Source organism: Solea solea, chromosome 21 (genome assembly GCF_958295425.1).
Source record: "Solea solea chromosome 21, fSolSol10.1, whole genome shotgun sequence".
Lineage (NCBI taxonomy): Eukaryota > Metazoa > Chordata > Actinopteri > Pleuronectiformes > Soleidae > Solea > Solea solea.
In genome coordinates, this window is record NC_081154.1 from 1,272,803 (window position 1) to 1,287,759 (window position 14,957).

The 14,957-nt window shown below is 41.9% G+C and overlaps 2 protein-coding genes across 3 annotated transcripts in view; both read left to right on the forward strand.

Moving 5' to 3' along the window:
- abcc3 (ATP-binding cassette, sub-family C (CFTR/MRP), member 3) overlaps nt 1–2,961 on the forward strand; it is a 41,133-nt gene extending 38,172 nt beyond the window's left edge. For both annotated transcript variants that reach the window (XM_058620694.1, XM_058620693.1), the window contains exons 27-31: nt 43–189; nt 274–432; nt 1,005–1,171; nt 1,258–1,452; nt 2,099–2,961. In XM_058620694.1, the coding sequence (XP_058476677.1) occupies nt 43–189; nt 274–432; nt 1,005–1,171; nt 1,258–1,452; nt 2,099–2,210 (780 nt within the window). In that variant the 3' untranslated portion in view covers nt 2,211–2,961. The remainder of the gene's footprint in view (nt 1–42; nt 190–273; nt 433–1,004; nt 1,172–1,257; nt 1,453–2,098) is intronic.
- Nucleotides 2,962–9,157: 6,196 nt separating this feature from the next.
- wfikkn2b (WAP, follistatin/kazal, immunoglobulin, kunitz and netrin domain containing 2b) lies at nt 9,158–13,907 on the forward strand. Its single transcript, XM_058621135.1, has 2 exons — nt 9,158–9,638; nt 11,215–13,907. Exons 1-2 carry the CDS (start codon nt 9,447–9,449, stop codon nt 12,748–12,750), a joined length of 1,728 nt encoding a protein of 575 aa, XP_058477118.1. The 5' UTR covers nt 9,158–9,446; the 3' UTR covers nt 12,751–13,907.
- Nucleotides 13,908–14,957: the final 1,050 nt, after the last annotated feature.

The following is a 14,957-nucleotide window of genomic DNA, read 5'->3' on the forward strand; positions in this document are numbered from 1 at the left end:
CCTAATAAAGTGGCTGTGAATGAACCATGTCTTTGTCCTCAGGCTCCCTGGGAGATTGAGGACAAGAAGCCTCCTCCTGAGTGGCCCATGAACGGGAACGTGCAGTTCCAGAGCTACAGCGTCCGCTACCGCGAGGGTCTGGACCTGGTCCTGAAGAACCTGTCGCTGAGCGTCAAAGGAGGAGAGAAGGTAACGTGGACCAGCGAAAAAGCACGGCCAAAAACCAAATGGCGTCACTCGCTAATCGAGGTTCTGTGGGTTTTTTATGTGCAGGTCGGCATCGTGGGTCGGACCGGAGCCGGGAAGTCCTCCATGACTCTGTGTCTGTTCAGGCTGCTGGAAGCTGCTGCAGGAGAGATCACCATAGACGAGGTGAAGATCTCTGAGATCGGTCTGCACGACCTGAGGTCCAAGCTCACCATCATTCCACAGGTATGTGCGCACACGCACACGCACGCACACACACACACACACACACACACACACACACACACACACACACACACACGCACACACGCATGCTCCTTCTCTTGACTTTGCATTGGCCTCAGAAATGAAGTTCTGCTTCACAAACATCTGGCTTTGGGCCACGATGCAACAATTCAGTTTAATTGTCTTCTTGTTTTTCATCTTCTTCATCTTCTTCATTTACTTCATCTTTTTCTTCATCTCCATCTGCTTCTTCATCTTCTTCATCTTCTTCATCTTCATGTGCAAAATTTCAAAACCCAAACCACAAAACCTGAAAAACTGAGTGTGAATGTTTGCCACCTTCAGACAGTATCTTCTAAGTTTTGTACAGTTGATCTGATTTTTGGACTAAAAATGAACAAATAATCCACAGATTTATTGATCACGAAGCACAGAAGTCTTCTATTTAAAGAAAAGTTGAAAACCTCTGGATCCTCCTGCTCAGAAGCTTCTGTTCCCACAAACCTTAACAAACATCACGGACGTGTTTGTGTTGTTTCTCTAACCTCGGAGCTTCTCCGTGTGTCTGACAGGAGCCGGTTCTCTTCTCCGGGACGCTGAGGATGAACCTGGATCCCTTTGACCAGTGCAGTGACGAGGAGGTTTGGCAAGCTGTGGAACATTCTCACCTCCACAAGTTTGTCAGCAATCAGCCGTCGAAGCTGGAGATGGAGTGTGCGGAGGGCGGAGAGAATCTCAGGTAGAGGACAAACACACTCTGTGACGTTGTGTGTGTTGTGATTGTGTCACGAGTGTGATGTCGTGTGTGTGTGTGTGTGTGTTCAGTGTGGGCCAGAGGCAGCTGGTGTGTTTGGCTCGAGCTCTGCTGAGGAAGACCAGGATCCTCGTGCTGGACGAAGCCACGGCCGCCATCGATCTGGAGACGGACGATCTCATCCAGTCCACCATCAGGACTCAGTTTGAGGACTGCACCGTGTTCACGATCGCACACAGACTCAACACAATCATGGACTACACGAGGTCAGACACACAATGCCCACACGGAAACACAACAACAGTTTTTCACAGCGTCTCCACCCGATCTGCACAGAACAATAGCTACCAAAATAAAAAATATAGTATTTTATTTTGTAAGAATCTCCACTAAAATGAAGAATAACATAACAAGAGCAGCTACTCAAACAAAGTATAACTTAAAACACTGATAAATGAAATGATAGTAAACACATGAACAGGTTTTACTTTCCAATAATTTCTACCAAAATGAAAGATAACATAATAAATGTATCTTTTATGTTCATAGAGTAGAAATGGTATTTTATTTTGTAGTAATTACCACTAAAATGGATAACGTAAAAAAACAACAGGTATTATGTTTTTTAAGAGTAGCTACTAAAACTAAAATGACATGAAGATAAGAGTATTTATTTTGTAGGAATTACTAAGGTAAAATGAAAGAAAATATGATGTACTATTTATGGGTTCCTTGTGGGTGTCGTAAAGATCTTTATAAAGAAATATTGATTGATTAATTTAGGAATACGTTCAGCTCTTCCTCAGTCAAACATGTGTATTTTCTCTCTGGGGTTTAGTGATGGAGAGACTTGAGTTTCCTGTGGGAAACGTGTGTCCTAACAGATCTGCTCCTTGTGTCCTCTCAATCCAGAGTCCTGGTGTTGGACAAAGGACAGGTGGCGGAGTTCGACACGCCCACAAACCTCCTGTCGCAGAGAGGAATCTTCTACAACATGGCTAAAGACGCAGGTCTGGCTCAGTAGAAGCCATTTTTTTTATTTCTACTTCGTCCCAATGTTACGAAGCAGGGTTGAAGGGACCAGACGCTTTTTACTTCCAGACGCGGCAAAACGCTTGCGAGCGAAGAGTTCACGTCTCGCTCGCAGCCGCCGTGTTTCCCCTCGAGCACTTGCTGCTGGTTTTGTTTTAAATTCTGAAATCGAGCCTGAACTTCTGCAAACATTGGATCAGTTAGCGTTTGTCTAAAAACTACAGCAGGACTTTTTACACAAATCTCCTGTTTTTCTTTTGTGATGTATCGTCCTGTGTGGCAAACACTGTCTTTTTCAATAGAAAATAAAAAGAATTTATATATATATGTATAAAAAAAAGCCATAAGTGCAAGTACTAGTTGATCCAAGTCTGCTCTTTAGTGCCTTCTACAGTGGGATGAACAACGCCAGTGAATGTAACGTGGTTTTTTATTTTTTTTCTACAAGCAGAATATTGCTGTGCCACTGTACTTTTTTTTCTCATATGAAACGTCAAAAAAAACCGACGTGTTTTTGTTGATAAACCCACTATTTTTTGTACTGTACCTTTTTTATTTAAGCTACTTTTTAAAAGACGCTTTTCTTTTGTATTCTAGGGAAGTTTGTTCTGTCGTGTGTGTGTGTGTGTGTGTGTGTGTTTTTATGATTCTTCTGTGAACCAAATCTATACGAAAAACTTGAATTCTGTACCACCAAAATATGAAATATGATTATGCCTTCATTAAAAAAAAGAAAGAAAGGACGAAGACAGTTTGTGTGTTTTATTGAAGGTGCGATGTTTAAATTTGACTTTGGCACAAAATGAGTCCGTTAATATTGATAATTATTGCGATAAATCTCAGATAGTTTTCATGAAAGTTCCTTGTCATTAAACCACTTTTTAAAGATGGGAAATTGACAAAAATTTAACGTATAAATCGCGAAAATTCGGAAATGTGTGCAAAAAAGAGGATTTTACTGCTATTTCTGTTGCACTTACTATTATTTTTGAATGGGTGAAGCAGAAAAAACACCTTGCACCAGTATGTATGTTTGATAAAATGAATGTGTTGTTTTATAAAACAGAAAAGCATTCCGCACACCCTGAGGACATTTTGGCGCCTTCTTAACGAAACTCGCGTCCCGACTCGACTTCGGCTCGACACTGAAACACTTTGGTCACTTTGAAACTGGAGACGTCTGAGACCTCGGGAGCCATTTTGTGTCTCTGAGCTTTAGGTTTCACCTTCACACACTGAGACACGTGAACTTCTGTTAAACTTACAGCTGAGTGCACAGTGTGTAAAAGATATACATAATTACTCCAGTCTGCCACTAGGGTGTGCTCACGGTCAGTCCACGAAATGCTGACGGTTGGATGCATAGATAAAAATGATACGTAGGTGCATACAGAGGAATGTAGGTGGGTGCTGAGATTAATGCGCAGATGAAAACACAAAGTACCGACAGAGATGATGAGGATGTTTCATAGGTGCGTACATGGATGTGCAGGTACATACATAGATCTGTAAGTTACGTAGATGGATGTGCAGGTACATACATAGATTTGTAGGTTACGTAGATGGATGTGCAGGTACATACATAGATTTGTAGGTTACGTACATGGATGCGCAGGTACATACATAGATTTGTAAGTTACGTAGATGGATGCGCAGGTACATACATAGATTTGTAAGTTACGTAGATGGATGCGCAGGTACATACATAGATTTGTAAGTTACGTAGATGGATGTGCAGGTACATACATAGATTTGTAAGTTACGTAGATGGATGTGCAGGTACATACATAGATTTGTAGGTTACGTAGATGGATGTGCAGGTACATACATAGATTTGTAGGTTACGTACATGGATGCGCAGGTACATACATAGATTTGTAAATTACGTAGATGGATGCGCAGGTACATACATAGATTTGTAGGTTACGTAGATGGATGCGCAGGTACTTACATAGATTCGTACATATGTACATAGATTGTAGATACATACATAGATTTGTAGGTTACGTAGATGGATGCGCAGGTACTTACATAGATTCGTACATATGTACATAGATTGTAGATACATAGATAGATTTGTAGGTTACAAATGCAGGTATGTACATAGATTTGTATATATCTATATATATATATATATAGATAGATAGGTAAGTAGCTAGATAAGTTCTGTAGGTGCGTACAACAGTATATACATAGATAGGTAGATAGAACGTAGATAAATGCGTAGATAGATTCTGTATATAGGAATGTAATCAGTACGTATATGTACACATTTGTGAAGATATACTGTGTTTGTACGTACATATATACTGTGTTCATTTACTTGTAGCACAGTTTCAGTGAGTGACTGTTCAGATAATCCTCTGGAATTTCATGTTTCATCAACAGATGTTGCCAAGGAGACAAGATTTCTCTTGCCCGGGACATTTGTCTCCCCGACTCCCCGTCTATCTCATTTGTCCCAGTGTGTGTGTGGTAACGTCTCTGCCTGTGGGCACAGCTGTGTTAACTGTCTCTCTGTCTGTCTGACTGTCTCTCTGTCTGTCTTCCTGTCTACAGTTTTTGACGAATCCATCTGAATGTTTGTGATGGGTAGATGATCGCCCAATAATGTTCCCATTCAATGTTGGTAAGAATCTGCCCACTGATGACGTCACACAAAAAGTATGAACATTTGATCAAATCCTCGTCTCTTGTAAAACTGTAAAAAAAACCTCTGTTAAAACTCATTGGTTTGGATGTAAAATCAAAAGCTTAAACTTTCAATGAAATTTCACCCTCTAACCCTAACCCCTTCATCGGGATTAGGGATTTGGTGGCAATGTAACTGTAACATGGTTCAGTCCCATTGAACAAGTTCAGAAAAGTGTAAAAAAACAGAAAATGTGGTGTGTGCAGGTTCAGACTAAATCTCGTCTGGATCTGATTACGTCGTACGGCTTTTGGCAGCAATTGAACTGTAAATGTCACACGTGAACGTGTGAATATCTCCGCGACATCTGAATAGACCGGGATGAATGTTGTCGTGTTTATGGAAGACGGTGATAACTATAAGCCGGTCAAGTTCTGTAAAGATCCGGAAAGTTCTTCCAGTGGATCCAGAAGTAATCTTACTGCCTTCTTTTGTTAATAAACGTGTTTCATGTACAAAAAATTGCCGCGATACGTAAGAAATGATGTCACATAACTTTACTGTGTGCAATGTGAGTGTCTTTGTGAAACGCTTCCACTGAAACATTACTTTTAATGAAGCCCGAGTCCTCACATAACCTCCGAGTTGACGGCGTGCCATTGGACGAGTTTGCGTTTTTTAAGGCTTCCTGTTATTTGATTTGAAAGAAGAAGAAAAAAAGGCCCTGTAATTTTTTCTTCATAAGTCTTTGTAGCCTGCAGATGTATCCATCCTCACTGTGTTCTGACAGGAGTTTATTCATTCCCGCCTGAGTGTGAAACAGCTCATTTGTTAAATGACAGGTTCAGACGGAGTGTTAGGGTCGTGTGAGGTGAGCGGAATCACGCTGTTTTTCTTCCTCCTTAAATCCAGGTTTTGATCAAAGAATCGGGAGAAAAGTGAGTTATGAATCACAGTTGTGAATATCAGCGACATGCACAATACAGTGTGTGTGTGTGTGTGCAGTTGTTTGTCATTACTGGCAGCCGAGTGGAGCAAATATAATCCTCACAGGATTGAAACCTGCGGCTCTGAAAGCTCCACATAAACAGGCTTTATTTATTGGCTCGTCACACACACACACACACACACACACGCTCAGATACATGGAGGAGAAAAAAAAATCTGCTAACAATCGCCCACAAAGAAGCCCCTTGGACACAGCAGGAGTTTGCTGTTATGGCGCGGGGAGGCGGTCTCATCGCCGTGTCCTCGGCTGAACCGCGGAGGTGAAAACCTGCGGAAGGAGTGGAAGACGTGCAAATTACAGCGCGTTCATTCATTAAATTCCCTGCCAACGCGCACACGCCCACCCCTGTGCAGCACATCACCTCATCCCCAAACCTGTATTGTCCTCATCTCACCTCAAGCCGGGAGTCGAAAACGCTGCAGTTCTGATGGTGTTTTCTTCTATTTTTAAGTCCTGGAAGGTTTGAAGACGTTTGATTGGCACAGAAATGTTGTTTGTTAAAGTTTGTTTTTCTGGAGTTTGTAACATTCAGTACATTTCCATAAATCCACACAACACTAATCCCATGTACAAAGACTGGCTCTGTGCAGTCTTTACTGTACGTTTACTGTTTTCTCAGGATTTTAATCCCAGTTGAGCTGATCTTCTCCGACCTTTCCGTCGCCATCAGAACCTGCACAAACTCTAATCCGACTGAGATTAAGTTTAAGGGCGATCCAGACGGACTCTGCCCTCACCTTGCTTTGAATTGTATACAGGTTACCATGGCAACCATGGTAGTGGAGGTTTACAGGAACTGCACTGAAGGAACTTTGAGCTGCGTTGGGGAACTTTGAACTGCATTGGGGAACTTTGAACTTTATTGGGGAACTTTTGGATTTCATTGGGGAACTTTAAACTTTATTGGGGAACTTTTGGATTGCATTGGGGAACTTTGAGCTTTATTGGGGAACTTTTGGATTGCATTGGGGCACTTTGAGCTGCATTGAGGAACTTTGAACTGCATTGGGGAACTTTGAACTGCATTGGGGAACTTTGAGCTGCATTGGGGAACTTTGACCTGTGTTGGGGAAGTTTGGACTACGTTGGGGAACTTTGACCTGCGTTGGGGAACTTTTGGATTGCATTGGGGAACTTTGAGCTGCATTGGGGAACTTTGAACTGCATTGGGGAACTTTGACCTTCGTTGGGGAAGTTTGGACTATGTTGGGGAACTTTGAGCTGCGTTGGGGAACTTTTGGATTGCTTTGGCGAACTTTGAGCTGCATTGGGGAACTTTGACCTGCGTTGGGGAACTTTGAACTGCATTGGGGAACTTTGACCTGCGTTGGGGAACTTTGAACTGCATTGGGGAACTTTGAGCTTTATTGGGGAACTTTCAGATTGCATTGGGGAACTTTGAGCTGCGTTGAGGAACTTTGAACTGCATTGGGGAACTTTGAGCTTTATTGGGGAACTTTCAGATTGCATTGGGGAACTTTGAGCTGCGTTGAGGAACTTTGAACTGCATTGGGGAACTTTGAGCTTTATTGGGGAACTTTTGGATTGCATTGGGGAACTTTGAGCTGCATTGGGGAACTTTGAGCTGCGTTGGGGAACTTTGAACTGCATTGGGGAACTTTGAGCTGCATTGGGGAACTTTGACCTGTGTTGGGGAAGTTTGGACTACGTTGGGGAACTTTGACCTGCGTTGGGGAAGTTTGGACTACGTTGGGGAACTTTGACCTGCGTTGGGGAACTTTTGGATTGCATTGGGGAACTTTGAGCTGCGTTGGGGAACTTTGAACTGCATTGGGGAACTTTGACCTTCGTTGGGGAAGTTTGGACTATGTTGGGGAACTTTGAGCTGCGTTGGGGAACTTTTGGATTGCTTTGGCGAACTTTGAGCTGCATTGGGGAACTTTGACCTGCGTTGGGGAACTTTGAACTGCATTGGGGAACTTTGACCTGCGTTGGGGAACTTTGAACTGCATTGGGGAACTTTGAGCTGCATTGGGGAACTTTGACCTGTGTTGGGGAAGTTTGGACTACGTTGGGGAACTTTGACCTGCGTTGAGTGAACTTTGGACTTCGTTGGGGAACTTTGAACATTGTTTGGAACTGCTTTATGAAAATATGCATAATTGTAATTAATCCTCTATTCATAACAATTACACTGTATTATTAAGTATGTATTAATTATGAATTGCTTTATGAACGTGAAACAATTCTCCTGACAGAACAGTAAGTATTAGAATATACTAAAGCGCTGTCTTATTTAATTTATTACTTAACATTATTTAAATGTTTTCTATATCTTTATTCTCAATATTCAATCTATTCATCAATTTTATGTTTCTGTCTTTTAAATATTATTTGTCACAGTTCATAACAAAATGATGATAATTTTGATCATAATCAGTTTTCATGAATTACATTCATTAATGTGAAGATTTAAGAAAACATTATAGCATAATAACGTCTAGAATATATGGAAATAATAATACAAATTATAATTTCATTAATTTTCTGTTAAACTTGGTAAAACAAAGTCTACGGTGTTTTGTGTTTATGTAAAATATGTATAAATATATATGTTTTTAGTTTTGTAAATGTAATATTGATGACATTTTGATGAATATTTTCTTGACATAAAATTTTTAATATTTTAATGTGTGCAAACTCTCAAATATATGAAGTTGCATATTTATACATCAGAAATACCTATATAAGTGTAGTTAATTTATGCAAATCTATGCCAAAAATCCTTTAAATCAAGATTCTTTACTGTCACGTTTAAGTAGCAATGCCACATTATTACTATACACTAATGAAATTATTTCTTCTCTACTTTTCAGCAAAAGAATACAAAAAAAATATTAAATATAAATGTACTATTTATTAGTTATCTGGGACATTGTCAGCAGTTCAAAAAGCCCAGTGGCTTGTGGGTGAAGGAAAAGTATATAATCACGTACATGATTAGTCATATTATGGGCTGTTTATTTCTTTCTTTATGGCAGAAGGATCATTTGGAGAGTTATGGCTGTTGTTGGTAAAAGCATCAGGACACATTAAGTTTACAAAGGTGTAAAATAACTGTATCAGACTGATATTAGTATCAGTATCGGTGATATTTATAATCCTAAGTATATTTATGTGTGATTTAAATACAGCAGCGGAGTCTAAACTCTGTTAATTGAGTTTGTGGTGCGTCTTTACGCACGGAGCGCACAAAGGGTTAAAGGGGGGCAAACAGAGGCAGGTGCCTCATCAGTCCCAGCCCAAAGCTCAGCACACACACTTTTAAAAAGCTTCTTCCAGCATCTGAGCAGCAGCAGTGACTGTGATGCTGTCGCTCACTCTGCGCCTTCACTGATGGACGCGCGTAAATAACGCAGAATCAGGAAACACCAAAACAAAGCGGATTCACTTTCATCAGCTCCCACGCGTGTGATGCGCTTCTTCTACTTCTTTTCTTCTTCAAACCTCCACACGTGTGCGTGTCTGTGTGTGTTGTGTGTGTGTTTGTGTGTGTGTGTGTGTGCGCGCGTGTGTTTTCATCCTCTTCTTCTGCACTTGTTGAGCCGCGTGTTCCCGCTCTGGAGATGTGGTGGATGCTGTTTCCGCGCTGGATCTGGTTCTGGTTCCTGACGTGCGCGTCCGTGTGGATGGAGCTGCCGCTAGCGGTTCTTCCCCAGATCACCTACTCACACGCGGGCATCTGCCCCAACGACATGAACCCCAACCTGTGGGTGGACGCCATGAGCACGTGCACGCGCGAGTGTGAAAGCGACCAGGTAAAATCTTTTCTTTATCAAAAAAGATAAAACTGTTGGTGTGGTTTTTTTACATTTAAATCAGGGGCCTCAAACCCAAAATGTCCTGGGGGCCAGTGAACTTCTAGTCTGATCAGGAGGTTCTGGGTCAAGTGAAAAAAGTTCCATAATTCAGGGAAAAATGAACGGTTTAGTGATTAGAAATTAAAATGATATCCTGATCATCCATCATGCTGTTACAATTACAAATGTTTAGGATAACATTTCACACCATTTCAAAGTGTTTGTTTTGATATCGTTCACAAAAAAACATATTTATGATGCAAAATCAATCTGTAAATAACAAAAACAGACAAGCATACATTTTATTAAATGTTGAATTTAATCATTTAAATATAAATAAGTGTAGGGCTGCAGGACATCGACTGCCGGGCTGCATGTGGCCTGCGGACTGCGAGTTTGAGACCCCTTATTTGAACTATTGATAAGTTAGAGAATGAATGAGAAAAAATACCTACACTTTTACAAACTTTAAACCCAACTTCAGACTCAGTCAATCAATAAATCATGAATAAATCATTAAATGTTAACAATTTATTGGTGATGATTAAAACTGAATATACCATCTCTTTGTAAAAGTGTATAAACTCTGTTTCCATGGAAAATAAATCTTTGCTTATATGGTGGGCAGCCATCTTGTTTTGTTTTGGACGGCTAAACCAACCACAATGAGCATTTTGCGATTTTGAAGTAGCAGCTGTGTGGGCCACCGTAGTACACACCTGGGATTGCTGTTAGTTAAAATCTGTAGTCTCACCAGTTGTTACACTCTGTAATAATGTAATAATTGATTATTGATACTTTGATTTGCTGTTGAGGACGTCTGAACACAAAGATGTGATGGATAGTTGTGACGAAAGATCTGCCACACCAGCAGAGGGCGCTGTCCTCTGTTTGTACCAATGGACTCCACTGTAGAGTCATGTTCACATGTAAATAAGAAGTTCTTAAAATGTGATGCTAACAGCAGCTAAAGGAAATAGCTTCACGCGTTGGGGCGGCTACAACGAGGAAGCTGCACGTCCATTAGCACCAGCAGCAATAATTACTTTGTTGAGAGCTTTGTTAAAAACAGACAAGACAAACACTCAGTGCTGCCTCAAGTTCTGTATTTGTAAGTGTTTCGCATGGTTGCTAGCGTTACCGCATTTACTCACAACTGCACTTTTTCATATGATAAAGGTTGCTGCAATTTTGCTAAAGTTTGCCCAAACTTATTCGCCATGATGAGAGCTAATAGCGTAGCTCAATGTTGGAGGTAATCATGTTAGTATCATTTGGGTTTGGCTGGGAAGTGGAAAAGTGGAAAGTTAGCAAGTTGTGCTAGCATTTTCGGATTCCCAAAGTGTTAAGAAAAAATAAAAGATAAATGCGGACAGCAGCACCTTCTCTCCAGATGCTAGGTGATACATCCGTGAACTCTTACCAATTTAGTACCAGTTCTTGATCTCATTGCTAGGGCTTATTGTCATTGTTTTCTCCTCCTCACGTACTGAACCTGACTCTAATCTCGACTTGATATCTTCTTCTCTTGCAGGAGTGCGAATCCTTTGAGAAATGTTGCCAGAACGTGTGTGGCAATCGTAGCTGCGTGGCCGCCCGTTACATAGACGGGAAGAAAGGCCCCGTGGGAATGCCCAAAGAAGCCACCTGTGCCAGTTTCATGTGCACCCAGCAGGGGTCCGAGTGCGACATCTGGGACGGTCAGCCGGTGTGTAAGTGTCGGGACCGCTGCGAGCGCGAGCCGCACTTCACCTGCGCCTCTGACGGAATGACGTATTACAACAAGTGCTACATGGACGCGGAGGCGTGCTCCAAGGGCACCACGTTGTCCGTGGTCACCTGCCGCTTCCACCTCACCTGGCCCAACACCAGTCCCTCCGTGCCCCAGGTGACCACTCTTCGTCCGACCACTGCTCCGCTGCAGGCGACGATCCCTCCCCCTCAGTCGCCCTTCCAGGTCAGCAGTCCTGTTCATCAGATCGTCAATGAAGGTGACACGGCCAGTTTCCTGTGTGACGTGACAGGACGTCCACGGCCTGAGATAACCTGGGAGAAGAAGCTGCCGGAGGGCGTGGAGAGGGTTGTCATGAGTCCCAATCATGTGCGAGGGAACCTGGTGGTCACCAACATTGGTCAGCTAGTCATCTACAACACCCAGGCACGTCACTCAGGTGTGTACACCTGCACGGCGCAGAACCCGTCAGGCTCAGTGATGGTAGATCATCCCCTCACTGTCCTGCCCACTGAGCCACCAAAATCCCCAGAGCCAAAGAATGTCACCCGCTGCCTGCCTGAGGAGTGCGGGAAACCCCCCGACAACCCAGAAGATTGCGGGGGCGAGCTGGACAACCTAAGTTGGTACTTTGAACCCAAGACCAACAACTGTGTCTCCTTCACCCACTGCCACAACAACAGCCAGCACCCAAAGAAGGTCCTTGAGACGTTTGAGGAGTGCATGCAGTGCTGCGGTCCAGAGCTCTCGGGTCCCTGTGGCCTCCCGAGCCTGCAGGGCCCCTGTAAAGCCTATGAGCCCCGCTGGGCTTACAGCAGCGCCCTGCGCCAGTGTCAGTCCTTCATCTACGGAGGGTGTGAGGGCAACACCAACAACTTTGAATCCAAGGAAGCCTGCGAGGAAATGTGCCCCTACCCCAAAAACCACCACTGCAAGTCCTGTAAGCCGAAAGGCAAGATGGTGACGAGCTTCTGCCGCAGCGACTTCGTCATCCTGGGTCACATGACGGAACTCATGGAGGAGAGGGACTCAGGCCACGCCCTCGTGACCGTGGAGGAGATCCTGAAGGACGAGGAGATGGGGCTCCGCTTCTTTGGCAAGGAACCTCTGCAAGTCACCTTCCTCAACATGGACTGGAACTGCCCGTGCCCCAACATCACGGGCGCCGCCGCAGAGGGACAGGTCATCGTCATGGGCAACGTCAACGACGGCATGGCGGTCCTTCACCCAGAGAGCTACGTGGGCGCGGCGAGCGCCCGACGCGTTCGGAAGCTGAAAGAGGTCATCTCCAAGAACACGTGTGACATTCTCAAAGCCATCACCAACAGCCCTCAGTAGAGTCCCGGTCATAACCTGTACATAACGTTTTAGAAACACGACTCGACCGCAGCTCTGGACATTCACCGCAGGGGTGTTTCCTGCTACATTTAAAGGGATAGTGCAGGGTTTTTTAAAAAGAAAAGTGTGGGTGTACGAAACACTGATTGTGCTGCGCTAGCTTAGAAACATGATTGACAGCCATAAACACAAGGAAAAACTGAAATTAGAAACTGAACTAAAGGCTCGCTGAATAGAATCCTATATGTTCTCTACTTCTATCTCAGCGTTAGTTACCGTTTTCTGGCCGAAAAGTGAAGTTTGTAAACCACTTTCTCTCCTGCACCAAAGTCCATGGAAAAAATAGGTGTTTTTAAGCTCCCTGGTAGACAGCAGCTGCTGGTCCACTGCTGCCTTGTTTGGTAAGTTTTTGCCACTTAATTAAATCTGAAAGATGGATTTCAAATACAGAAGTCATAAAATAACATATTCGAATTTACTGATGGAGGCAGCAGTGGATCAAGAACTCTCATTTGCTGTGTGTAAAATTGCCGATTTTCTCTATGGAGTTTGGTGTGGGGAGTCAGCGGGTTTAGTAAACGTGACAAAATTCAGTTTCCTGATGTAAAAGATGAAGTGGTGAACCCCGCTGGCAGCCATGTTTTCAGTTTCAGGCTGGTTCCTCCCTTTTTAACGGCTTTCTTTGTGATCAGGAAACCCCGTCCCTCTGCTCTGTCTCTCGGTTGCGGTGCGGCCATCGGGGCGTTGCTGATTGAAAAACCATGCACGCGAGCACAGGAGACATCCATCACCATCCTCTTGTTACCTCAATCCCCAGCAGACTGTGGTGTCCCTCGCGTGTCCTGCTGCAGAAATTGAGGTTGCAGACTCATCGCCGTGAAGCACAAAACAGACGCACGGTTTCATTTTCTTAAAAACCCACAAATGATTCACAAATTCTTCCCCTTTTAACGTCACATGCTTATTTCCCAGCAGCACCTGTGCACATATGAGTTGTAATATATTTTATATTTACCACCATTCATTCATTTATTATTATTATTATTTTTTTTATCACTTTATTTTTTGGCTATTTATTATCGTGTGAGCTTTCCTTGTCTTTTGTTTTTGCACCTTCACTCTCTCTGTGTAGAGGAAAATAAAGATTTGGGATTTTTCTTCGGGCGTCGTTTGATTTCTTTCTTTATTTTATGATTCAGTGCATAAATACTTTTAATCTTTTATTTATTTAGTGCTTATTTTTGCAGGGACAGTGCATCTGTTGTCCCTGGGCAGGTAGAACAGATTACAAAATATTTTAATAACAGTTAAATAACAACTTATAAAGTCTATAAGCAACGGTTTTTACTTACTTTGCATGAATTAAACAATAAAATACAATAAAAAAGTAGTAGGAGCTAAAATATTTATACTAAAATAGTGGAAACATTTTAAAAATCACATGAAAGTTGAATTTACAGATGTATTCAATCCGTTTCAGTCGTTTCAATCCGACTTTAATTTTGCACGTTTGGTACAAAGTGATGGAACTTAAAGGGCAAAACATTTTTATTCATTTTATCACAAAAATACAAGAAAAAGTGGTAGAAAAACACACCCAGAAAAGAATACAGTATACTAGGTGAAATAATAAGACACTCCAATATCTAGATTTAGACATTAATAATCTTCTTTTTCTTCCCAAAAAATGATACTCACAATGACAAATTAACCAGAGAGTAAAGAAATACAATTAAATAAACAAAAAACAGCAGAAAATAAAGAAGAGAACTTGAGTAAATAATCAAATGTGTATAAAAATAGTAATAAAGTAATGAGGCAAATAAAATGGAAAATTCTACTTTGGATACGAGGAAAAATACACAAAAAAGTTTTAAAAGTTTTAAAAGTTCACATGAAAGTTTAAGATTTACAGGCGTTTTCAATCCATCAGACTTTTATTTTGTACATTTCATACAAAGTAATGGAACAAAAAGGGCAAAACAAACAAATATTTGTGTATTTTCACACAGAAAAATGGAGTAAAAGCAGCAAAAAGACACCAGAAGAAAATACATGAGGCAAAAAGCATTTAGACATTGAGAGAAAATGAAATTAAAATAAAAAAGTAAAAATAAGATTGTACAACAAAGAAAACATGATAATAAAATCACAAAAACAAGAGAAATTCAATAAACAATCAAATCTATGAACAAGTAATGATAGAA

Excerpts from the sequence above, each read along its gene's own strand:
- wfikkn2b (XM_058621135.1), top strand. The coding sequence starts at position 9,447 with ATGTGGTGGATGCTGTTTCCGCGCTGGATCTGGTTCTGGTTCCTGACG. Across the intron at positions 9,639-11,214 it reads GCGAGTGTGAAAGCGACCAG|GAGTGCGAATCCTTTGAGAA; the intron begins GTAAAATCTTTT and ends CTTCTCTTGCAG.